The sequence below is a fragment of the Diceros bicornis genome, chromosome 6 (genome assembly GCF_020826845.1).
Source record: "Diceros bicornis minor isolate mBicDic1 chromosome 6, mDicBic1.mat.cur, whole genome shotgun sequence".
Lineage (NCBI taxonomy): Eukaryota > Metazoa > Chordata > Mammalia > Perissodactyla > Rhinocerotidae > Diceros > Diceros bicornis.
This window is the reverse complement of record NC_080745.1, coordinates 23329719-23355276: the sequence shown is the minus strand read 5'-3', so window position 1 is coordinate 23355276 and position 25558 is coordinate 23329719. Positions and strand designations below refer to the sequence as shown.

General features: G+C 42.3%; 1 protein-coding gene across 1 annotated transcript in view; it reads left to right on the top strand.

Moving 5' to 3' along the window:
* Positions 1–25558, top strand: part of NTPCR (nucleoside-triphosphatase, cancer-related) — a 39386-nt gene extending 13828 nt beyond the window's left edge. Inside the window, exons 4-5 of the mRNA XM_058543014.1 lie at positions 14369–14578; positions 24986–25558. Coding sequence (XP_058398997.1) covers positions 14369–14578; positions 24986–25054 — 279 coding nt within the window. The 3' untranslated portion in view covers positions 25055–25558. The remainder of the gene's footprint in view (positions 1–14368; positions 14579–24985) is intronic.

The window sequence follows — 25558 nt, the reverse complement described above, 5'->3', positions numbered from 1 at the left end:
GTTTGTCTGGGAAATCTTTTATTTCTCTGTCTTATCTGAAGGATAATTTCACTGGATAGAGTATTCTTGGCTGATAGTTTTTATCTTTCAGTATTTTGAATATGTCATTCCACTCTCTCCTAGCCCATAAGGTTTCTACTGAGAAATCTGCTGAAAGCCTGATGGGGTTTCCTTTGTAGGTTATTTTCTTCGGTCATGGTTCCTTTAATATTTTTTCTTTGTCACTGACTTTGGACAGTTTTAATATTATATGCCTTGGAGGTCTTTTTGCATTGAAGTAATTAGAAGTTTTATTAGCTTCATGTACTTATATGTCTAGTTTCTTCCCAGGTTTGGGAAGTTCTCATCTGTTATTTCTTTGAATAAGCTCTCTACTCCCTTCTCTCTCTCCTCTCTTTCTGGAATACATATTATCGTTCTGTTACTGTTCCTAATTGAGGCAGATATTTCTTGAAGAATTTCTTCATTTTTTTAAAATCTTAGTTCTCTCTCGTACTCCACCTGAATCATTTCTAGGTTTCTATCTTCTTGTTCACTTATTCTCTCCTCTATGTGGTCTGCTCTATTTTTAATGCTTTCTACATTATTTTTCATTTCATAAATTGTGTTCTTCATTTCCAGAGTTTCTGTGTGGTTTTCTTTTTAGCGTTACAATCTCTTTGGTGAAGTATCCCTTCTGTTTATTAATTTTGTTCCTCAGCTCATTGCACTGTCTGAGTTTTGTTGTAGCTCATTGAGTTTCTTCATGACAGCTATTTTGAATTCTCTGTCATTTAGATTGTAAATTTATGTGACTTTAGGATTGGTTTCTGGAGAGTTGTCATTCTCTTTCTGTTCTGCACTGTTACTGTAGTTCTTCATGCTGTTTGATGAATTGATTCTCTGCCTGCACTTTTGTGGTAGTAATCACCTTTTCTTATTTGTGTACAGCTTTGGTTACTTTGCTTTTGAGCTGCTTCTGGTTGTATTTGAGAACCCGCACTTTCCCTCTCCACTGCCTCTGCCAGAGGCACTGTCAGTGCCCTCCTTGTGCCACTGTGCCTCTGAGGTTGCTGGTGCCTTGCTGCTTATGATGTCACTGCAATCTCAGGTGTCACCACTGGGGTCACCAGGCTGTGAGCACTTCTGCTGCTTCCCAGGTCACCTGGATCTCAGGTTCCTCCACTAGCTCTCTGTGGGCTCTCCACAGGCTCAGATGCTGCTGCCTTGTGCACTACCTGTACTCCTGCTCTCAGGTTGTCTGCAGTTGCTGGCTGCACCGCTGCCGGGGGTGCTGGGTTCACGAGTATTCCTGTTGCTCCTGGGGGGGTCCAGGGATCTGGGGACTTGTATGCATCCCCTGCTGCTGGTGGAGCCAGTGTTGGGGGTACTGCCACTGGGGGCTGGGTCACCGGTTCTGCTGTGGTTCCTGAAGCTTCTAGACGCAGGTTCCACCTGCCACTGCTGAGGGAGAGCAGGGGCTAAGCAGGGAGTGGTGGTTGTTGCTCCTCGCTCATGCAGCCTCTGGTTTCTGGTGCTAGCCAGTGTGTTTTGAAAATTCAGGTCAAGGCCCCCCACTCCAGCCAGGAAAGTCCGAGTTTTGCATATTATGTCAACTGTTGGAACAACCTGGCTACTGCCAGGGGAGGACGAGGGTGCATGCATGCTGGAGCCACCGAGGGACTTCGGCTCTGAGGTTTGGTTCTTGCATGGAGCAAGCCGTGCCTGCTTTTTCTGACCCCACAGCATCTGCTTGCAGGCATGCGGGCCAGATCTGCTGGGGGACGGCCAGGGATTTCTATTGTTTTTGCTCCCACAGCGTCTGTTCACAGGCACACACGTCGGTGTGAGGATCTGTGCCCTGGATCGCCATTGCTGTGGGAGGTGGAGGGGACTACTCTGCTGGTTCCACTGCCTCCCAGGGTTCCAGTTCCCCCACCTTCAGACGTATAGATGTGTGGATCTCTTAGGCATCCTTTTGTGCTGTGTAGAGAATCATTTATTGGTCAATGGATGTCCAGTTGGTTATAACTTAGAGGGGAGAGAGAAAGGGACTAACTCTCTCCACCATGATGTTGATGTCACATTTCCCTAGTTGATCTTTCAGAGAACCAACTTTTGGTTTTGTTGATTATATATTACTTATTTTTTGCATTCATTCATCAAATATTTATCAAATCCTGGATATACAGTCATGAACAAAACAGAACATGTTTTCCACTCTCTCGGAACTCTCAGTCTAGTTGGAAATGTAGACATTAAACAAGTAAAGGTATAATTGTCACAAATGCTGTGAGAAAAAAAAGCAGGGTGCTTTGAGAGAGAGAGGTAAGAGGAACCAACTTTAGATCTGGTGACCAGGAAACAGCTCTGAGGAGATGACAATGAAAAGATAAGAAGGCACTATCACTTCAGAGAGAAGATATTGGGGTGGGTGTGTTGCGGGGGAGGTCTGGGGAGAACATTATAGATGACAAGAACAGATGTACACTGAGGCCCCAGAGCCCTGAGGCAGGAGCAGGTGAAGAAGAGGGTAAGGTTGGTGAGGTGGGTGGGGGCCACATGATGCAGGGCCTTGTGGACCATATTAAGGAATATGGGTTTCATTTAATCTGCTATAGACTTACTACTTTGATTTACTTTTGTGAAAATTGAATGGTACAGACCTGTCTCAAGAGGCAATTACAAACCTTCTGGAGGGTGCTGTTGTACCAGCAATATAGTCTGAAGTCTTTCCCATGGCCTGGAAGGCCCTGTGCTGTCTGGCCCTACTAATATCTGACCTCATCTCACCAGTCTCCAGCCATACTGGCTCAAACATGTTCCCTGCACATGCCAGGGCTGTACTAGCCGTCGGCCCTTGGCACTTACCATTTTCTTTGGTTGGAACACTCCTCATGTCTTCACCTCTCTTCTTCTTTTGACATTCAGGGCTTAGCTAAAATTTGTGGTGGGCCTGGTTTGCTAGTTGCCCAAGGCTGCTGAAAATTTTAGCTATAGCCTGCCCAGGACAGTTTCTAATAGTAGAGGGCTGGCAATATCTTGCACTCTATTTTGTAGAGGGCTGATGCTCCTCAGTCCACCTTGTTTGCTTTCTCCCCCTGGCCTGCTCCTGCCATCTCCTTGTTGCCTAATTCCTCTTGACACTTTCCCTCATTCCCTGTGCTGGGGACTGTTATGGCCATTGTATTGCATGGGAGCAGTCAGAGAACTTGATATTTTTCTCTCTAGTTCTTTTCCTACCAGATACATAACTCTCTGCTTAAATGTGCAAAAAGCAAGTGAAATATTTCAAGTGAAATTCTATGTGAAGACTCCAGCTTTGGGCACTGTATCAATACAATGAATCGATTTTTACTTACCTTGCTTAGAACAGACAAAATCTTGGGAGAACAGCGTGCACATATGTGCTTAAAGTCTATCTGTGAGATTATGTAAGAAATTTTATGCTGATCAGAATAAGAGCTTGAATCCCTTTTTTTAAATTGAAATATTAAGGAAAGCAGACTTCTCTCATATTTTTATACTTTGATTACCAAACCTAGACTTTCACATTCCAGGTAGGAAAAGTTCCTGGGCTGCAGGTTCTTATATAGTCAAGGTCATGGATTTATTTTCTGAAGCAGAAATTTTCCCTCCATGTCCATATATTTTATTGGGATAAAGAAAAGAAAAGGAATAGTGTTTTACTTTTATACTTAAAAAAAGTTAAAGTAATTAGGCAAAGATAGGGGATATAAAGAGACAGTTTTTATTACTGGAAATTGGAATGACCAACTAAAGTAAACTGAAAGCTTTAGACAGGTGAAAGTGCTTAGGCAAGTGAATACTTTATACAGCTAGACAATGGGTGGGTTCATAGTGCTGGCATGTATGGAAACACAAACTCTGACAATAAGTCAGGAAATATCTGTTAAGTGCCTCCTATGTATAAGAAATTTCACTATGGGTGAAAAATATTTTGAGTTTTTTTAAATACTGTGAAAAACATAAGAAATATAATTCTTTGCTTGGGCTAGCAGGGCTATGGCCGCTGTGTGCTGGGAAGTAAGACTGTGGCTGGGAGCTGAAAAGCAGCAAGCTAGGGAAAGGCTGGAGGAGGAGGTCCAGGCATGACCCCATCCCCTTTGTGCTGTGGCACCCTCTCATTTCCTAAGGCAGGAATGAGGACCCATCAACTGTCATGGGCACATGTGGGCAATAAAGGAAAATAGAGCAAGATTGGTAAACATTCTAGACTTCAGTAAGGTTTTTAGAAAGTCCTTTGTAGGGTTGACTTGATTTTTTTTCATTCTGTGGGTGACATCTTTCCTTATTTGTCAACATTTAGGGTTTTCTTGAAAGTTTCTTTAAAGTTCTACATACTCAAGGTAGAAAATTTTTAAAAAAATATAAAGGAAAAAAGAAAATATGAATAACTCATAATCTTATTGAGTTAACCAATGTTAGCATATTTTGTTTCTGCCCTTTTTCTATACGTAGTTTATTTATTCAGTCATCCCAAAATTGGGAAATATGGTACATATAGTTTTATAGGCTTGGGTATTTTTCCTTAATATGATTGAGTGACATGAGAATGGTCTTACAGCATGATAATCTTTAAAACTGATATTTTAATGATTGCTTGATATTTCATGGTATAGATTTTCATCTTCACTATAACCATTATTCTCTCAATGTCAGACATTTAGGTTGTTTATCACTATTGTGAGTAACCTTGCAACAAACAGACTTTGTACATCAGTCTTTTTCTCCAGCTGTGATTGTTTCCCTGGGAAGGCTCTGAAAGTGGAGGTACTAGGTGACGGGATGTGAACTTTGAGGGTTTTGTTGTGTGCACTGAGGTGCTCCTGGGACAGCTGTGTCATTTTTCACCCCACTGCCAGTGCGTGAGCGTGTCTGTCCTGCTGCACTCTTGCCAACGCTGAGCACTATACTGATTTTCCGTACAAAACACGCTTTTATTTAATATAAATTGTTCGTTCATTCTTTTTCCCATTTTTTTTTTTCTTTTGGCTTAAAGAGATCTTTTGTAAGGCAAATAACCTCTTTATTTTATTGACTAGATTTTTCTGAGTTTGTCACTTTGGTGATTTTTCTTTTCTTTTCTTTTAGCCCTGAGCTAACATCTTTTGCCGATCTTCCTCTTTTTGCTTGAGGAAGCTTGTCCCTGAGCTGACATCTGTTGCCAGTCTTCCTCTATTTTGTATGTGTGTTGCCGCCGCAGCATGGCTGCTGACGAGTGGTGTAGGTCCGCGCCCGGTAACCAAAACCTGGCCACTGAAGTGCAGCATGCCGAACTTAACCACTAGGCCACTGGGCCAGCCCCTCTTTTTGTTTTTTGTTTTTTTTTTTTTAACATTGAGAAGGTCTGTCCCTATTCTAAGTTAATAGAAAATTTGTTTCTTCTTCTGTATACTTTTTCTTTTTAATGTTGACATTTTTAATCCATCTGGATTTATTTAGAATGTGATATACAAGGAGCTCTCAATTGATTTTCTTCCAAATACTTAGCCAGTTTACCAGAACCATTTGTTAAATGACCCATTTTTCATTAGTTTATTATGTTTCATTAATTATATTAAAAATGTGTATGTGTGTGTGTGTATAATGTTTAGAGTTATCTGTTCTCTTCCACTGATATGTTTGATCCTTGCGTCAGTACCATAGTGTTTTTAATTACCATGGTAATTACTTATTATTATTGTTCATAAAATTGTCTTATCTTTTGTTTTTCGTTCATTTTTCCAAATTGTAGGAGGATTGGTGGTATCAGTGGTAGTGGTGATGGTGGTAGCAGTGGTAGTAGTGGCAGCGGTAGTTAACAGTTATTGAGCACAAACTGTGTGCCAGGCACTAAGTCATTTCATCCTCAGAATAAGACTATCACTATATTCCTGTTTTACACGTGAGGAAACTGAGGCATAGAATAGAAATAAACTTGCCCAGGGACACACAGCTTATAAGTGGTAGAGCTGGCATGAGTTGTAGAATCAAAACTTTATTATCCATTATAAAAAAGTCTTATATGGAGTCATTGGAACTATATGAAATGATAGTTATTTAGAATATAAAGAGTATCTTAATTTTTCAGGCAACCTTCATTCTCCACAGCCAAAAACGTAGTATCTCTTTTCATTTCTTTCTTTAAAATTTTTTTGGTAAAGTTATTCATAGGTCTCTTCTGTTTTCTGCTGCTACTGTAACTAGGATTTTTTTTCTATTTTCTAATGATCAAGACTGATAGGATATCACTGGCCTTTTCTTAATGGTCTTTTTGATAGCCACACTGAAAGCTTTATTAGAAGTTGATGCAAAGTAGAATTTAATATTTTGTTGGTTCCCTGCTCACACAAAAAAGATAACAATAGATTAAGCAAGAGATACCTTCCCAAAGCCCTATTTTCTAGGCTGAACAGTGTCGTTCTTAATCAAGATCCATGGAAGGAATTGTAAACTAGAACCAGAACACCCAATAAAAATCAGTGTAGTTTGAACCTTGTATTTCCCTGTTTTGATCAAAATAAGGCTTTTAGTGTATATTTGTTTTTGAGAGCAGGATCTCCTTTTGAATCTGAAATAAGACTCCGCTTTGAATCTTTGAAATTTTATCTGAAGGTGAGAGAACTCCTGTCTAGGGAAAGGTTATTTTTTTATCACTTGATCTGGAAGTGCGTCTTTGTATTTCAACCCACTAGGCTTTGGAGAAAATTTAGAAAAATCAAGTTCTAGTCAGGATCCATTCTTGAAAGGTCGACAGGAGCCCAGGCATTACTTTAGAATTTCCCTCATTGTTAGCAAATGTGACGTTTGTTTCTTTGTTCCTCCTCACTCACTATTTCTGTACCTTACGATTACACATTTGTATTGCAGGATCAGCCAGGGAAACTAAAAGCTCTCTGATATAAACATAAAAATTAGTTTTAACATTTTCGATAAAAAAATTTCTGCAGTGAATTAAAATAGGAAATGACCTGAAAGTTCGGTGTAAGGTTGGCCCTGCAGTTTATCTTGCAGGATTTGTCATGGTAGCCCTTGCTGGTAACCTCCGTAATGCCACTGGGCAGGGTCTGATGCTTCGTTATTGCTCTTTGCTGGCCTTAGTGAGGTTCTGTGGAGTTAGATGCTGAGCAGGTTCAGCCTTGGGTTTCGATACCTTCATGCAGTTCTTGCAGCCCACTCCTAAGAAACGTGGAAAAGTCACATGCTCCGTAAGTGGGACGAGGGTAAAATGTGTATAAACTGTTACCTTTCTCCTTTTTACTCATTCACTTTGTCCCACTTCCAACATTTCTTCTGGCTTTCTCCTCCCATACATGTCAGTTCAAAGCCCTCCAGTCCTTCAGAAGGAGGTGCACACATGATGAGTTGGTTGTTTTCTTCAATCTGATACTGGGAAAGTGTGGGTGTGTTTCCTTTTTTTGTATTGATTCTAATTTAAGAAATTAGAAAAAAACGTATTTGTAAAAACTTTATTTGGATATAAGTTTACTGTCAGAGAAAATTGCAAGAATAAAAATAGTGCAAGGCCACTGGTATACTTGTTATCCAGAGTCACCTATTTTTAACATTTGCCCTATCATTTGTTCACTCTTTCTTCCCCTGTGTGTATGATTGTATAAATATATAAATTTGTGGGGGACACCATTTGTGAGTATGTTGCAGTCATCAGGGTACTTGGCTTATAAATGTTCAGTATATTTTTCCTAAGAATAAGGATATACTCTTATATAATTATCAACCTCAGTAAATTTTACACTAAGAAAATACCTTGATCTAATCTACCATTCCTCTGCCAGTTTTGTCAGTTGACTTAACAATGTTCTTTGTAACATTTCTTTTCCTCCAATCTAGGGTAAAGTATTACATTTAGTTGTCATATCTCCATAGCCTCCTTTAATCTGGAACATTTCCACACTCATTCTTTGTCTTTTGGGGCATTGACTTTTTTTTTATTCTTTTGGTGAGGAAGATTAGCCCTGAGCTAACATCTGTTGCCCATCCTCCTCTTTTTGCTGAGGAACATTGGCCCTGAACTAACATCTGTGCCCATCTTCCTCTATTTTATGTGGGACGCCTGCCACAACATGGCTTGATAAGCGATGCGTAGGTCCGTGCCTGGGATCTGAACCTGCAAACCCCGGGCCACTGAAGCGGAGCACACAAACTTAACCACTATGCCACTGGGCTGGCCCCATATCGCATTGACATTTTTGAGGAATACAGTTCTATTTTAATAGGATATTCCTCTTATGGAGTTTTTCTGAGGTTTTCTCATGATTGGGTTTAGCCAGACTACTACATAAATGGTGATGCCTCTTTCTCGGGCATCTCATCTGGAGGTACGTGATGTTAATTTTTGATTACCTGATCAAAGAATTGTCCATTTTCTCTACTCTGTATTTACTGGTTTTTCCTTTGAAGCAAATAAACAGGGAGCAGGGAGACTCTTTAAGATCATGCACATCCTCCTCATCAAAATTTCTCCTAATTAATTTAATTTTTTTTTTTTTGGCTGAGCAAGATTCTCCCTGAGCTAACATCGTTGCCAGTCTTCCTCTGTTTAGTATGTGGGTCACCGCCACAGCATGGCCACTGACCCACAAATGGTGTAGGTCAGCGCCCAGGAACCGAACCCAGGCCGCTGAAGCGGAGCGTGCCAAACTTAACCACTAGGCCACCGGGGCTAGCCCAATTTTAATTGTTTTATCTTCATTAGGTTATCTTAACATAAAAATAATTTTCTCCTGAGGCTTTAACTGGAAAGTAACTTGACTGCCTTTTGAAATACTTTCTGTAACAAAGTGAGCAGTAATTAACAAACATAACATCACTGTACGTTCAAAAGCTGAACTAAAAAAGCCATAATAGTTGGTTTTTCCTAATCTAAGCTGTTCTCTACATTTGTATCCAGTTACGTCACTAGTTAGGAAAAAAGTCATCACCATTTTACTTTAGGAAAAACAATCAACTTTCTCTTCTCCAGGCAATGTCTAATGAAAGGATATCAGGTATCAAAGATACCCAAGTTCTATCAGAAGTTTAAATATTGACTACAATTTTTCTAAGCAAGTGAAATTAAAAAATTTATTGTAAACACTATCAGCTGATAAGGAAGTGGCAGAAGTTAGTACATTTGGGGATACATGGTCGTGTCTCTTCTGCTGTGTGTAAGGAGGCGTGCTCCTAGTAGAGGGGAGGTCCCTCCACCTGCAGCTCACATCTGGCCCCTAAAGGGGGCCATTCTCTGTACCTGATAAAATGGTGTTGGTGATGTTAATTGTTCTGAGACCCCAAACATGTAGTTCTTTTTGAGTAATTGAAAGTAATATGATTGCTCCAAAAAAATCGGGATTTTCCTGGCTATGCCTCTGTAGGCCCCTAGAAACTGAAGTGTTACTGCTTCTCATTGAATAGAAAAGTACTTTCTTCATGGTTCGATGAATGTCTTAGATTCATTTTTTCCTTATTTTACATTGAAAGTGTGCAGGTGGTATTGCTCACTGGGTGTGGAAGAGAGCTTTGGCATCAGGTGATCTTGGGTTTGACTCACAGCTCTGTCACTTGGGAGCTCTGTGACTTGGTAGGAATCAGTTCCTTTCCTCATCTGTAAAACAGAGATGCTGATACCTGCTACATGAAGTTATTAGGACTGAATGTGATAATGCTCGCAAGTGCGTTAGTCCCTGGCTGCGAGGAGGTGCAAAACGTCGGGATAGTTCTGATTATTTTTCTTGAGAATGTGAGTGAGGTGACTGGCGGCAGTACCTTGGGAGGAGCCTCACATCAGCAGTCTGATTTGTGTTTGCCAGGAACCCGGGGGCCAGAGAGAGCCATGAATGTGTCATGGAGGCCTGTGAGCCCAAATGTCCAGGCCAGTCCCCAGGCACTGGGATCATGAGGAGTACTGGGTCCTTGATCCCTTGGGCTGACTGTCAGCCAGTAGATGCTGTTTCAGTCCCAGGATAGTTCTTGTAGCTTGGAAAATGCCAAGGGCGCCGTTCTGGTGCTCTGCGGTCAGATGCTGGTGTGGGTGAGCCCCAGAGAGGCCAGTTAGGACACAAGAGGAGCCTCAGAACTAGTGTGTGGGCCCTGGGGCAGGGATATCGGGCATGTCGGTGGGGGCAGCTTCCACCCAGAGCACGCATGCCTAAGTGGGGAAGGGCTGGGTTGCGGGGTGCGTCGGGCAGTCTAGACGTCTTTTCCTGGCTGCCAGCCTGTGATTTTACTCCCTAACGGTACACAGTTGACATGCCACCAGACTGTAAAGGGATTCTGAAACTTTAGGCTTGGAATAAACACACATAAAAGTCTAACTGGTGCCCTGCATTTTCAGCTAATAACTTCAGAGGATCGAGGAATTGTGGGCCGGCTTGGCTGTGGCTGCGGTTATCACCATTCACCTTTCTGGCTTCCCTGGAACTTGTGGCTCTTTGGGGCGAAGGGCTACAGCTCTGCCTAACTTCTGACCGACACCCCCCAGTTCTCTCCCATGACTTTTGATACTTGCTGTCCCAGACAGGCGAGCTCAGAAGCCAGTCTGTGTGTCTGATGTTAAAAAAAAGGTAACTTTAATACCATCAGAGATATTAAGAAAATAATTCAGAATAAGGCAAAAAACACTTTAGCTTTCTCTCAGTTCAATATTTTGGTTAAATGAAATTGATTATTTTCATTTTCTTTGTATTCTTAAAAGTACATACAAAGATTAAATGAAGGATCAAAAAAATCACACTATTTTCAGGTCTCTGGCATAACTGGTACAAAGATATTTTGTTGTTGCTCTAAATTGATTTAATCTTTCCAGAAAGCAGACTAGCTGAGTGCAACCAAAGCTATAAAATTATTCATAGCTTCTCTTACCCGTGGCTGGTCAATTTTAGGACTCTGTCATCCCAAGGAAATATTTTCTCCCTCAGAACAAACAGAGGACAAAATAGGCTTTGTACAAAGAAGTTTTTCTCACTCTTTGTCACAGTGAAAATGTATAATCAACTGAAACATAAGCCTGAGAGGGGTGTGGTGAGTGACACAGGCCTGCGGTGTAGCTCTCAGCGGTCACGCTGCCTGTGTTGTCCTCTGGGGAGAGAAGGTGTGCGAGGAAGAAAGTGTGTGTACACCCAGAGAGTGTGTACACAGGGATTTTCCCCTGGTGGCCCAGAGCCACCCGAAGTTCTTCATGAGCTTCTTCCTCGTTGTTACTCCCCCACAACCGGAAATGGGGAGGACGGGGCAGGCTCCTGACAGTTTTCAAGCCTCGATTGGTCCGAGTGCTGTAAGGCCGTGTCTTTATCTGCTCAGAAGAGAATCCGGAACAGTGTAAACAGGGTAAATGTTTGTTCACTGGCTTATTTTTTTGTTTCCCTATAAAGCTGCTTGAATTTATGTAGAAATAAAACAGTTTTGAACCTGAGTGGTTCTTTTCTTAAGCTCTTGAATATGTGTTATTTAGAAAAACAAACTTTACTGGCTTCTGAGTGGCTTAACATCTGGTATCTGTCTCTCAATTGAGCATGAATAACTTCTATTTTTCATTAAAAATCCGAGATTTATATTTGAGATTCCTCTAGTTCCTGGATAATAAAATTCCCTAATTCTGGACAGAATGAGGATTTTATATAAGTTAAGGTTTTAAAATGAGCATTTCCAATTGGTAGAAAATAATGCATGCGTGTGTGTCCAGGTATCTTTGTGCAGGGGTTTCAATGATGTTGTGAGCTCTCATTGGTGAGTGTTGTGGCGACTGGCAGCAGGGTGCTTGTAGAGCCACGTGCTGTGTATTTATACCTGCTGCTGTGTATTTGCATGCATGACTGCCCACATAGATACACCCGAATAAACACATACATAGGTGCACACACGTTCTTTCATATTGTCTCTGTTTGTCTGAATTGACTGCCTTCTAAACTGTCATTTTCACATGCCAGAATAGAGTTCTATTTGGTTTTTAGATGGTAACCTCCAGAAAGACAACATATACAATTATTCATTGCCTCTGGAGGCAGCAAAATGCCCCAAATACTCCTTGATAAGAGTCAAGTCAGTTGGAATGGCTTGCTCTTGTGGGATTGTCTATTTTTATGCTTATGAGCAGGTGGCTGATAGCTGTTTTACTTCTCCCAAATTTGGCATTCATTTTTGAAGAAAAAGTTTGGAATAAATAGTAACTTACTCCAGATACTCACCCTTCCTCCCTCACCCCATCACTGGAGGGCAACGTTAGCTGCCTCAGCTCAACTTCGCAGCATCATTCAATCCCATGGGAAAGAAAAAAATGAATCCAACTTTGTCCCTGTATGTATGTATGGGGTGTGTGTGTGTGTGTGTGTATATATATATATACATATACATATGTATATACACATATATATGTATGTATATATATATATACACGTATATATATACATACATATGTATATGTATGTATATATATACACACACACACACACGTAAACTAAATTGAAAGGTAAAAATGAAGTGCATTGAAACACGGAAGTTTGAGCGATTGTTTAGACCTCTTTTGGATGATTACAGTGGGTCCTTTCCTGTTTTTCCTGCTAATAAAATGAGTGGAAAATAAGTTATATATATATGACATTAGGTAGGAAAATAAAGAGTACCACTTACTTAAAAGTTTGAAAACTGCTGCTCTGATGCTTTTCTCCAGTCACTTCCTGGGTTTAGACCCCATAATCTCATATCATCTAATCCAAAAAAATGTCTGACTTGTCTTCCTGACTCCACTCAGGTAGTAGCCTTTCTAGCACAACTTGTGATCCTCCCTGGCTTAGAATGTCTCAGCTGTTGGACAAAATCTCCATCCCTCTGTGCTTCATACAGGGCTTTAGGATCTGCCCCTCAGCCCCGTGTGTCACTGGCTACCACCAGCCACATGTACCATGGCTTTGGTATTTGGAATTTGAGCAAAATCGAGCTTAACTGAGACATACGTTCTGAGAATGTATTGATGTCATTATTTAAGGAGTCTAAGAATTATAGTGAAAAGTACTTTGTAAGTTAGCTTTACATACAGTTTTCAGAATAATCTTTTATGCAAAGATATATAAAATGTCACTCAGCGTTCATTGAAGTGTTTATCATGTCTTCTGTTGTGTCCCTACTTTGAAAGAACTGTTCAAAGTCATATCACCTTTCTCTGGGAGGGCTTTCTAGAGACGATGTGAATATTAGTTCTCTGTTGCTGTGTAACAAATTACTCCAGAATTTAGCAGTTTAGAACGAACATTTATTATCTCACACAGTTTCCTGGGTCAGGGATCCAGGAGTGGCTTCACCGGGGTTTCAGGCTTAGGGTTCTCATGAGGTTGCAGTCTTCTGAGGCTTGGCTTAGAAGGATTCGCTCCCATGCTCACTCTCATGGTTGCAGGGAGGCCTCAGTTCCCCACTACCTGTTGACATGAGGCCTCAGTTCCTTACCACATGACCTTGTCATCTGCTGGCAGAGTGTCCTTACAACATGGCAGCTGTCTTCCTCCAGAGCAAGTGATTCAAGAGAGGGAGAAAGACAGAGAGAGCACGAGCATGCACAAGTAAGAGACGGAGATGTTGAGAGAGTGAGACCAAGATGGAAACAATAGTCTTTCTTACCTAATCTCAGGAGTGACATACCATCACTTCTGTCATATTCTGGTGGTCACACAGACCAGCCCTGGTACTGCATAGTGGGGTCTGCACAAGGGTGCAAATCCCAGGAGCTGGGAATCATCAGGAGTCTTAGAGGGTGGCTGCCACACCTGTTCCCAGTGGAGTTTTCAAGGAAGTAATGGACATGAATTGGTATAAAGTCATTAGAAAGGATATGTGAGATTTAAAGGGCACAGCCCTGCTCACTTTTTTTCTTTTAACAAGACTCCTTTCCTTTTAACTTTCACTTCTTTCCACCAGCCCTTGTAGTGCAGATTATGAAACACACAAGCGTTTGCTTGCAGTAGTTACCTCCTCCCGGCAGACAGGGAACCTCATACGACTCAAACTCAAAAAACAAGAGACCAGTGTTAGTAAGGGCTCCCAGACTTGCTGTCTCATTTCTTTTAACCTGAGGCGTTTGGGTCCTGCTTATTGTCTGCGTGTATGTACATATAAAGCTTGGTTATTCTTGGAACCATTCTAGAGGAGTAAAAATTGCCAGGAAAACTGGGTGGCTCAGGGAATTGAGTGATCTGAGTGCTGCAGTCTCCAGGGGAGCTCTTCTAGATTAGTTTGCCAATTAAGTGTTCCCTGTGGACCGGGGGGTGATCTCTTATCTTCCAAACCATAGTTGACTCACCCTGGTATGACTGTTGGTCGGTGAGTGATTGGGGAGTGGGACCCCAGGGCCCTTTACTTAATGTGACTTTAGTGTCCCAATTAATGTCTTTGTCATCCTCAGGCAGGTTCCAGCAGTGGCCCAGGGCAGAGAGTGTGTGTCATCGATGAGATTGGGAAAATGGAGCTCTTCAGTCAGCCTTTCATCCAGGCTGTTCGTCAGACACTGTCCACCGCAGGGACTGTAGTCCTTGGCACAATCCCAATCCCTAAGGGGAAACCGCTGGCCCTTGTGGAAGAAATAAGAAACAGAAACGACGTTCAAGTGTTCAGTGTGAGTACAGCCGGTCCTCCATATCTGCAAAACGGAGCAGATGACCTAAAACAGCAGATGGCTCTAAAATATACGTTTGTCTTTGAATTACCTTTTTTTTCCTTTTATGCTAGAATATAGGTGAGTCTGATTTCCTAGGAATTTATAGAAATTAAATTATATCTCTACTCCATGAAGAAACAAACTCGCCTGTGGGGGAGCCGCCCAACGTCTCAGCTGCCCTGGCCGCGTTCTTCCACCTCCCCACCAGACACCAGGACCTCCCTGACGTCAGAGTCACCTGAGCAGCTGGTGCTCTTGGTCTGAGCACATCTCTTCTCAGGGTGATGGTCAGGTTGGGATACAGAAGCAAATAAATACCATTTTATTTTAAAGGTTTCCCTTTTGAATTGACCCACTTCTGCTTGTGGGGAGAGGAAGCTGTGGCTGTAGTTTGAAGCACAGGTTCCAGATGCCGTAGAGCAGCACTGTCCGATAGAACATTCTACAATGATGGAAATGTACTGTTTGCACTGTCCAGTGCAGTAGCCATTAGCCATATGTGGCTATTTACATGTAAATAAAATAAAATATTCAGTTCCTCAAGTCACACCGGCCACATTTCACGTATTCAGTAGCCACATGGACAGCACAGCTGTGGGGTCTTGCTACACAAAGTGAGGTTTGCAGACCGGCAGTGTGGGGCATCACATAGGAGCCTGTAAGATGTGCAGAGTTTAGGCCTCGTGCTGATCTAATGAATCAGTCTCTGGGCCGGGGTCCAGTCATCTGTTTTAACATGCACCCAGTGGTTCTCAGGCCCCCCGCAGTTGGAGAAGCTGTGGCATAGAGCACATGTGAGAGATGAGTAGTTCTGTCCTATTAACTCGTGGCAGTGTCCGAGCCAGCTGTAAGGGACTGTGATAGCACTGCTGGCGCTTTGCCTACATACTTGCCTTTTCTTTCCTCATCATCTCTCTGTACCGTTCTCAGTCAGATACTGTCTTGCCCTGCTCCACTTTTGTTTGTGTCAGTGCTAACTATTTTCTTGGTGGAGCTCTGCTCGTACCCCTCTCTCCCCACCCCCAGTTTAAAAGCTCACTGGTCCTGTGGGTGCCAAGTGAACAAGTCAGGCTGGCAGGGCCACTCCTGTCAGGGAGAGTGGAGAGTGAGCTCTAGCTACAGAGTACCCATGAGCACCTAAAATGTCACCATGGCCAGCTGGGCCTAGTGTGACATTCACATTTGTCACCAGAGTATCCTGGGGTCTTTTGGGGCAGTAAATGACCATTAGGGTTAGACCAGCCAGACGTGAAAAAAGACGTGCATTCATTCAGTTTTTTTCTTTCATTCATTTGGTAAATGTTGATTGAGCATCTGTTGTGTGCTGTGCATCATTCTAAGTCTTGGTGGTGAACAAGACTGACCGAGAGCTGACATTCTAGTGGAAGAGTGAGAGAACAAAATGGAAGCAAACAGTTGGGCAATTTCGGATATTGATAAATGCACCAAAAATAAACCAGGGCAATGTGGTAGTTGGGGCTGGAGGGTGGGGGAGGGAGGTGGTGATCAGGGAAGGTCTCTCTGACATGTGACATGTGAGCTGAGACCTGAGAGCCATGCAAGGTCACGTCCTCAATGATGGCTTTGAAAAGTCTGTGGGGCTCTTGTCTTCAGAGTTTTTAAGTTGCCTTCTCTATGTCTTACTTTACATGGCCTCCATATTAGAGTTTTTGGTTATGATTCTAGAGTTTCTATGGAAATAGAGGCAGATCATGAATAGCGAAAGATCATGAAAGACAACTAGTTTTCAGGTCAGGTAGCTCCCAGGCTGGGAGGCTGGGAAATTGCTGGTGTTAAACTTCAGGGATTGGCTCTCTGCAAACTAATCTAAAAGTCCTAAGGTGGGATTGAGGGGAGTTGACTGTTAAGTCCAGAAAAAAACATTATATTTTAAGATAATACCATATTTTCTCCTCAGACTGGAAATTATTCTCCAGGCAAGGTAATCATTGCTCCTAATGATGTGTAAATAAAGTGATTAGCTTTTGGTTAATTATGTAAGAGATAGGGGCTCACATACCGTATTATTCTTCTCTTTCTTGTGTTCCTTGGGGGCTTCTGTGATCTTTCTGTTACTATTTTATAAATGAAGAATCTCATTTTCCTTGTCTGCAGACTTAGGGGTTGGATTAGATATTTCTTGGGTCCTTTCTATTATGCACTAAAGTTTCTGAATCCATTTTTGAGAGCATCGTTTGCATCCAGCACTTAGTCCATGGTACAGGCACACGTGAGGCATCTTCCCTTCCCTCAAGAAAAACAGACCATGGGACAGTCAAAATCGGGAGGCAGAGAAGGGAGAGATTTGTATGAGCAGGAGTGGGGAGAGGTGTCCCGAAGGAAGTGGTTTTTGGGTGCGTTTTTGAAGGAGGAAGTGGGGAAGAGAAGGGAGAACATTCTAGGTAAGGAAATAAGTTATGAAAAGTGTGGAGGGCAGCCTCCCCTTGCTAACAGGTGAGCATGTGAGGGCTGTGGAGATGGATCTGAACTCACGATATGGGGGAAAGGATTCCATTCAAAGTTATTTGTATTATCTAGACTTATTGTTCTTAATAGTGTCAAGTAAACAGCATTACTTTTCAGAAAAACACCTGAGAACACTTCTAGTTTAGACAAGGTGGACTAGATACACTTCTCCCTGTTCCTCTTACTAAGTACAGCTAAAAACTTTGGATGTTATATATAAAACAAGCATAAGAAGACCTGAATGGTGGAGAGAAGGAGGCACACTGGCTGGGACCACTGGACCCAAAGAATAACACAACAGACACAACTGAAAATCACTTACCATACCAAGAACCAGGAAAATCAACTTGAATGAGACAAAACAGTCAACACATCCCAACAGCAAGACAACATAGCTGTTGGAATTATAGGGCAGAGATTTTAAAACAGCTGTAATAAAAATGCTTCAGTGATCAATTACAAACATGCTTGAAACAAATGAAAAATAGAAGGTCTCGGCAAAGAAATCCAAAGTTTCAGCAAAGATATGGAAGATATAAAGAAGGATCAAATGAAAATTTTAGAACTGTAAAATACAATAACTGAATGAAAAAGTCTCTGGATGGACTCACCAGCAGAATGGAGATAACAGAGGAAAGAATGAGTGAAGTTGAAGGTAGAACAATACGAATTACCTAACAAAGAGCAGACTGAAAAAAGAACCGAGCCTCAGGGACTTGTGGGACTGTAACAAAAGATCTACTATTCCTGTCATTGGAGGATGGTCTTGGTAATTTAGAAACTTCTGTGATGGTGCAGGCTACGGTATTGACAGCTGCCTTCTTGAAATTGGTTTCTCTTTCAGAAGTTTGGTTAAATTTTTTTTCTGATTTCTTCTAGAGTTTACTGCTAAGTATAGCCACTCGTAAATGTTTTTAATTTATTTCAGTATTTGGTTATTTGAGGCTAATTGTCAAAAAACATTTAATTATAATGTTAATGCTGTAGAGGCAAGAGATGAAGACCTTCATGGATCAAGATTACTAGAAAGAGCTGTGTGTACTGTTTTCATAGTTTTCTAATTAACAACATGAAAAGAATATTTTTGTCCCTGCTAGTCACTTCTTACCAAAAAATACATATAAATGAGTCTGGTCGTTTTAATGGTATTTAGAAAGCATATTTCATCATTTCCTTTGAAATATTTTCTTAATGGAAATGCTGGAGAATGTTGCCTACTGAGGGGACAGAAGAGGTGCCTGGAGTCTGCGGAGCATTGATTTAGATACCAAGGTGGCCACCAGTCATTGAGCATCTGGAGCTGGGTGGTGTGCTCAGTACTGTAGGTACATCAGTGCATACAGACTTCACGGTAACCTGGGGAGGTCTATCATATAATCTCTATTTTATCAATGGAAGGTTGCATAACTCGTCCAAAGTCATTCAGTTAGCAGGCGACAGAGCTAGAATTCAAGCCTCAGTCTGTCTAACTCAGAAGCCTGAGCATTATGAGCATAACCTTGCTGTACTGTTACCTTCATTGATAGGGGTGATTCAGATGATTTTGCTATAAAATCTCAGATCCCTAGAAATTATTTGGCTTTTTCTACTTTATAAAAATGTTACTATAACTAAAATCTATTCTACTATTGTGAATTTAGAGCCATTTAAACTTGTTTTTTCCATAAAGCAGTTTTTATTCTTTTAGTTTTTATTTGTAGATTGCAAGATCACGGGAATAATGGAAGCTAGGTCCAAGTTTTCCTCCAATTTGGAAATTTTTAGACCTCTTTCTCTAACTGCCATGGGTTTTTTCACTAAGCAGGGCATAAATCATTTTAATCTCATCAAGAATTTGATGCTGTCCTCTGGGTCTGTGGACTCCTGTTCTGTAGATACAAGAGTGAGAGTTCATCTGTCAACCTCTAAGTCAAAGTCAATAGGCAGAGATTTTTGTAGAAATTGGCAAGCTAATCCTAAAATTCATATGGAAATGCAAAGGACCCAGCTAAAACAATCTTGAAAAAGAACAATGTTGGAGAACTCACACTTCCTGATTTTAAAACTTACTACAGGGCCGGCACCGTGGCTTAGCGGTTAAGTGCGTGCGCTCCGCTGCTGGCAGCCCGGTTTCGGACCCCGGGCCCACACCGACCCACCGCTTCTCCAGCCATGCTGAGGCCGCGTCCCACATACAGCAACTAGAAGGATGTGCAGCTATGACATACAACTATCTACTGGGGCTTTGGGGGGAAAAATAAATAAATAAAATTATAAAAAAAAAAAAAAAACTTACTACAAAGCTACATTAATCAAGACAGTGTAGTACTGGCATAAGGATAGACACACATCAGTGGAATAGAATTGAGAATCCAGAAATAAACCCTTACATCTTGGATCAATTGATTTTCGACAAGAGTGCCAGGACAATTGAATGAAGTAGTTTTTCAACAAATAGTGCTGGAAAACTGGACATCCACATGCAAAAGAATGAAGTTGGATCCATACCTCACATCGTGTACAAAAATTAACTCAAAATAGATCATAGACCTAACTGTAAGAACTATTCAACTCTTAAAATATGGGAGTAAATCTTTGTAAACTTAGATTAGACAAAGTCTTATTTATACAACACCAAAAGTACAAGTGACAAGAAAAAAATAGATAAATTGGACTTCATCAAAATTAAAAATTTTGTGCTTCAAAGGAGACCACCAAGAAAGTGAAATGGCAACCCACAGAATGGGAGAAAATATTTACAAATCATATATCTGATAAGCAACCTATATCCCAGAATATGGAGAACTCTTACAATGTAAAAAGACGCACCAATTAAAAAATGGGCAAAGGGTCTGAATAGACATTTCTCCAAAGATAGACAAAGGGCCAGTAGGCATATGAAAATATGTGCAGCATCATTAGTTATTAGGGAAATGCAAATCAAACCACTATGAGATACCACTTCACACCCACTAGGATGGTTATAATAAAATCTAAGGAAAGAAATGGAAAATAACAATTGTTAGGGAGGATGTGGAGAAATTGGGACCCTCAAACACTGTTGCTGGGAATGTAAAAATGCAGCCACCATGGAAAACAGTTTGGCAGTTCTTCAAAAAGGTAAATGTAGAGTTACCATATAACCCAGCAATTCGACTTCTAGGTATTCATATATCCAAAGGAATTGAAAACATGTTCACACAAAAGACTTGTACATGAGTGTTCATAGCAGCCTTGTTCGTAATAGCCAAAAAGTGGAAACCACCCAGATGTCCATCAGCTGATGAATGGATAAACAAAATGTGGTACACATACCCAGTGGGATATCATCTGGGAATAAGAAGGAATGACGTAGTGACACATGCTACAACATGGGTGAATTAACGTCACATTATGCTAAGTGAAAGAAGCCTGTCACCAAAGATTACATCTTGTGTGATTACATCTGTATGAAATGTCCAGAATAGGCAAATTCATAGAGATAGAAAATAGATTAGTGGTTGCGAGGGATTGGAGGGAAGGAGGAAGTGTCGTGAATGAGAATAAGGTTATTTGGGGGTAGCCAATGAAAATATTCCAGATAGATAGTGCTGATGATTGTACAAATCTGTGAATAGACTAAAAACCACTGAATTCTACTCTTGAAGAGGTTGAATTTTATGATATATGTATTATATCTCAATTTATATACACACAGAAGTCAGTAGGCAGGATCCTTAAAGAAGCCATCACCCCTTCTTCCTCCTCCAGGGAAGCGTCCTCCTCATTGCCACCTGGATATTGACATATAGGCCCTTACCAGCCGTGGGCCCCGGGTTCCTGAAAACTCCATTGGCAAAATAATTCTTGGTTTAAAAACTTTAACTTTCTAGAAAAAGTAGAGATACAGGGTTTGCATTCATGAATGATCCTATTTTTAGGTTCAATAAAGTAAAGACAAAACATGAAACAGAGAGACTAGTAATAACTTATGATATGTATTGTTATAATAATAAGCATTGTCAAATTAATTTCTTTTTGTAATCCTTTGCTTATTAGAAACTTTTCAGGGTCCTTCCCACACAGTTTCAAGGAAATGTACGTGGGTTTGTTTTTCTTTCTTGCACATGATATAAGAGGCATTTTTTTCCCTGCCTGTGCCTCTCTCCAAATGTTCACAGTTTTTCTGGTGTTATTTATGGCACCCAAATTGTTGACTATTGACTCTCAGGCCCTTCCATGGCCCCAGGAGGCACAGAGCAACTTAGACGCTTAAGATGGTCCAACTCTTCGTAATGTTTGTTTAACCACTCAGCTCTACTTCAAAGACTCTTCTCAGCTTAGAATTTAATAAACATTTATTGAGCCCCCACTGTGTGCCAGACACAGGATGAATGAGAGGCAGCACCTGTCCCCATAGAACTCACCGTCCAGTCTTCCCTTGCCCAAGGGCCATGTGGGTAGGCCACTCCTGCAGCCACTGGGCGGGGCAGAGTGCTCAGGTTTTCCCTCAGCTGCCTTTCTCTCTCTCAAGGCTGCAGTGCAGGAAGGAGGAGGGTGCGTCAACCTTGGTTCCTTTCTACAGTGTTCCTCACCTTCTTTTTCTGTTCCCAGCCCCCACTTCCCTCTTCTAATTAGCCTTCAGGAAAGACTCTGCAGCCAAGATTCTGGTGGTTGAATAAAAAGACTAGAATTTTACATAAAGGGAAGGGCCCCGAGGTTGACAGATGATGCCATACTTGTCCTCGCATGTGAGAGTTTGTCATTGGTGTACAAGGAACATAATAACTGAATACAGTAGACAGTTTCACATAGGTATCATCCTGCATGATTTTCAGAAATCTTAGGGAAATCAGAGGGGGGTAGCAAAATATTAATGTAGTTTTTGCATTCTGTTCATTAATTTTTAATGAGAAAACATTCTTAAAATGCATCTTTTCCAGTTTGAATTTTGATTCTTTTTATATCTAACCAAGGCTGAGAGTGTTCTCTGAGTGTTGGGGCAGCAGGCACTGCCCTGCTGTAGCACCCTCAGCCCCCAGCAGCTCGTGAGGGGGGAGGGAGGCAGGGTCAGGCCTCACTCAGTCAGGACCCTTGGGTAATGGGTGAGGCGTTTGTACTCATCAGTCTTTGCAACTCTCTCGTCTCCTATGCCTTAGTTTTCTCTTGTATGAAATGGGATAATCGTGCGTGTCTCATGTACCTTACAGGCCTATGTGAAGTTGAAAGGAGGTGACAGAGGCCTTGACAGCCCAGTGTACTGAGTCTAGGGCTGCCACATGGTTGTGGTGATGGAGAGGACGAGGCATTTCCCTGAAATATGGAACTAGGGCTGTGTGGCATGTAAGCGCTCTTTGGGCCTCTTTTTATTACCTCTGAAGCCTCACTCCTGTTAAAATCCGACTTCTCTGCAGGCCTTGGGTGTGCCATTTACACAGCGTTCACTCAGGACCTGTATCTTGGACAGTGGGGTCTTCCACCTTGTCGCCCTTCATTTCCCTTCATATGCCCCCTAACCATTCTGTCAAAGGGCTTAGGGACTGAAAGAATAGAAATGAAGCTTCAGTAATGACCCATAGGAAGACAGCCTCCCTTCCTTCCCCCGTCCTTACTGCAAATGGCTGATTCTGGTATCTCATCTGTATCTCACTGCACCAACTTATATTTACAATTGAGCAGCATCAGAACCGTCCAGTGCAGAACTGGTGAAGTCAAATGCTCAGGCTCCATCTCTGACAGCTCCTTTTAATAGCTGGATGGAGAAGTAAGTGTCTCCTCACGGATATTAGAGGCAATGGTGTCTTGAGGGAGCAGTGCTGTGCTTGCCCCTCCTCAGTACCCCCTCTTGCAAAGTTAGAGTTAATTCTTTCCATCTGGACAGTTTCTTTCCTTTCCTCCTCCCGCCTGCCCATTTCTCTTTTATGCTGCTTCCGTCTTTCTTTCCTCTCCCAGCTCAACATCTCATCGTTTCTCTTACATCTATAAAGGAAGTGATGAAATGTTCAGAGAAGAGGAAATGGACCCAAATGCCCCTCATCTCCTCTTCTCCTTTGAGGCACACGGTAGACTCTCACAGACTCCGAAGGCAGAACCTGTTGTAATTCCTGGTGACATCAGGGTGGAGAAAAGGGAACTAATGGCTCTGAGTCTGGCCGCCAGTCCTTTCTGCATGCTACTGCTAAAGCCACATGAATCTCCCCAGCGAGCCTACTGTGTTCCCACCACTGGGGGCCTGCCTGCCTCCCCCTTTCTGCTGTTCCATATCAGGGGATTTCCTTGAATGCAAATAGCAGAAATCGACTTTGGCTAATTTAAGTGAAAACAGCAACAAAAAGCCTCGCCAGGCTGTGCGGTTTCTCTTCAAGCTGAAGGCAAAGCGGATGGTCCCCATTTCAGGGGAGCCAGAGCTGCCCCAGGGAGCAGCATGGCAGGGACCAATGGGCAGTGTCCTTGGACACCACTGGGAGGATTAGCCTCAGCCATTTGCTGCTTGGCTGACTCCTTTCAGGATTCCGATTCTCAGGAAGATCTCCAGGGTCCACCTTGCACTCCTTGACTGTGGGCTAGTTTACTAGACTGTAGTCTCCAACGAAAACCAAAGCATTTTTACAAGAAGGGTGAGTGGCTGCTGAGGAGCCAAAAGTGATGAAGTCCACTATGCATTTCCTCATCAGACATTTATTTAGCACCTACTGTGTGCCAGGCCCTCTGTTAGCTACAGAGAGTGTGAAGTTCTGCAGTGGGACCAGGCCCATCTCTCCTCTCAGGGTCCACCCACACTGAACCCGCTGAAGTTTTCCACATGCACTCCCTCTTGCCATAAGTCTTTGCTCAGGTCCTTCTCGCTGTCTGGGTGCCCTTCTCCCACTGTTCACCTGTCAAAATTAAGTCCAGGCATCACCACCTGTGGAAGCCTTTCCTGACCCCCAACCCCCAGTGCAGCATGCCTTTCCAGACTCTCTCTCATGGATCCTTTTCCACTCATTGCTCTCATTGTTGTTCATGTCTGTCCCTCTGTTATGGTCTACAGGCTCCATGAGGTTAAGGTCCCTATACGAGTCATTTCTCTATCTCTAGCACCTTGCCCAGTTTCTGGTTGACACGCCATCAGTGTATGTTGAATGGGTGAATGTTGTGTGAGGCCAAACAGGATGGCACTGGTAATGGGAGATGAGGTGGCCCTGCCCTTACTTGAGACTCCCCGATGGTGTCTCAATGCTTTTGTTATACTCATTGGGACTGTGGTGGTGAAAGAAAGAAAAATAAACAGATCACCAGGTAAAGCTCAAATAAACTCTGTGTTACTTTTGTTTGTTTTGGTAACGCTATTACCAAAATAGGGGGGTCGGGAGACCTGAGTTCTAGTCTGTATCGTATTACCAACTACCCCTGAGATCTCAGGAAAATCCCTGCACTGGTCTGGGTTCCACCTTCCTCATCTTTCAAATGAGGAGTTGACTGGTGTGAGGGGCTCCTTGCAACACTGATTTTCGGAGTTCATGGAGAGAGGAGTAGATTACTGAGCTTCGAGAGCATCCCAGAACTCTGGGTGCGACTCACGGCCAGTGGGCCCACCTCGTGGGCAAGTTCCCCTGGCTTCCCTCAGGCAGTCCCTTCTGTTCAGGTCAGGTTGCACTTGGGCTGTGTCCCATCCCATCCTGCATTCCCATTGTCCATCCCAGAGTCTCACACAGGGCTCAACTCACAGCTCTTTTCATGGTTAAAATCCATCAGTCATCAAAACCCACTTTCACTTTTTGAGCCATCACTGCAGAAGCTGGTGGTGAGATTCAACCATCCCCATCTTGTTTTCAGAGTGCTCTTGAAGAGCTGGGCTTCGCCCTCTCCCGGCCTTCCGGGCTCTTGTCTTCGACTGTTGCCTATCAGGATTGCAAAAAAGGAAAGGAACTCTGAAGCCCGCTCTCTTGCTTCTTCCCACAGGTCACCAAGGAAAACAGAAACCACCTTTTGCCAGATATTGTGACGTGTGTGCAGAGCAGCAGGAAGTGACAAGGATTTGTGTTCTGCTTTTCTGCACGTGAAGGAATGTGCCAGCTCAAGAGGAGCCTGAGCAATGCCCTGCCTGTCAGAGTTTCATGTCTTCAATGTATGGAACCTTGTGGGCTTTTCCAAAGAAAGCCTGACAGCTGGTTTCCATAAAATGTTTAAAAGATCAAATTAGCCCTAATGCTGGATTGACTCTACAAGATTAACAATCCATTGTGGCTTATTTATGCTGAGAGATTTCTGTTTATTTCCTCTTGCAGTTGTGCATATGATTTGGGTAAATTACGAAATGAGAAATGGTTTTCAGAGTATTAGATGGAATTTGCCCCCATTGAAGTTTATACATGTGTCCAGGGAAGGGGGAGGAAAGAGTCCACTGCCTAATCAATTTTGTGTGTCATGAAAATTAACTCCCTCTCCAGGTGCAGCTGCAGTCTCCTGCAGCTTAAAGTGGTAACAGTTCATTGATTTTCAAAAATTATTATTTCAAAAGAAAACCATTTTAGG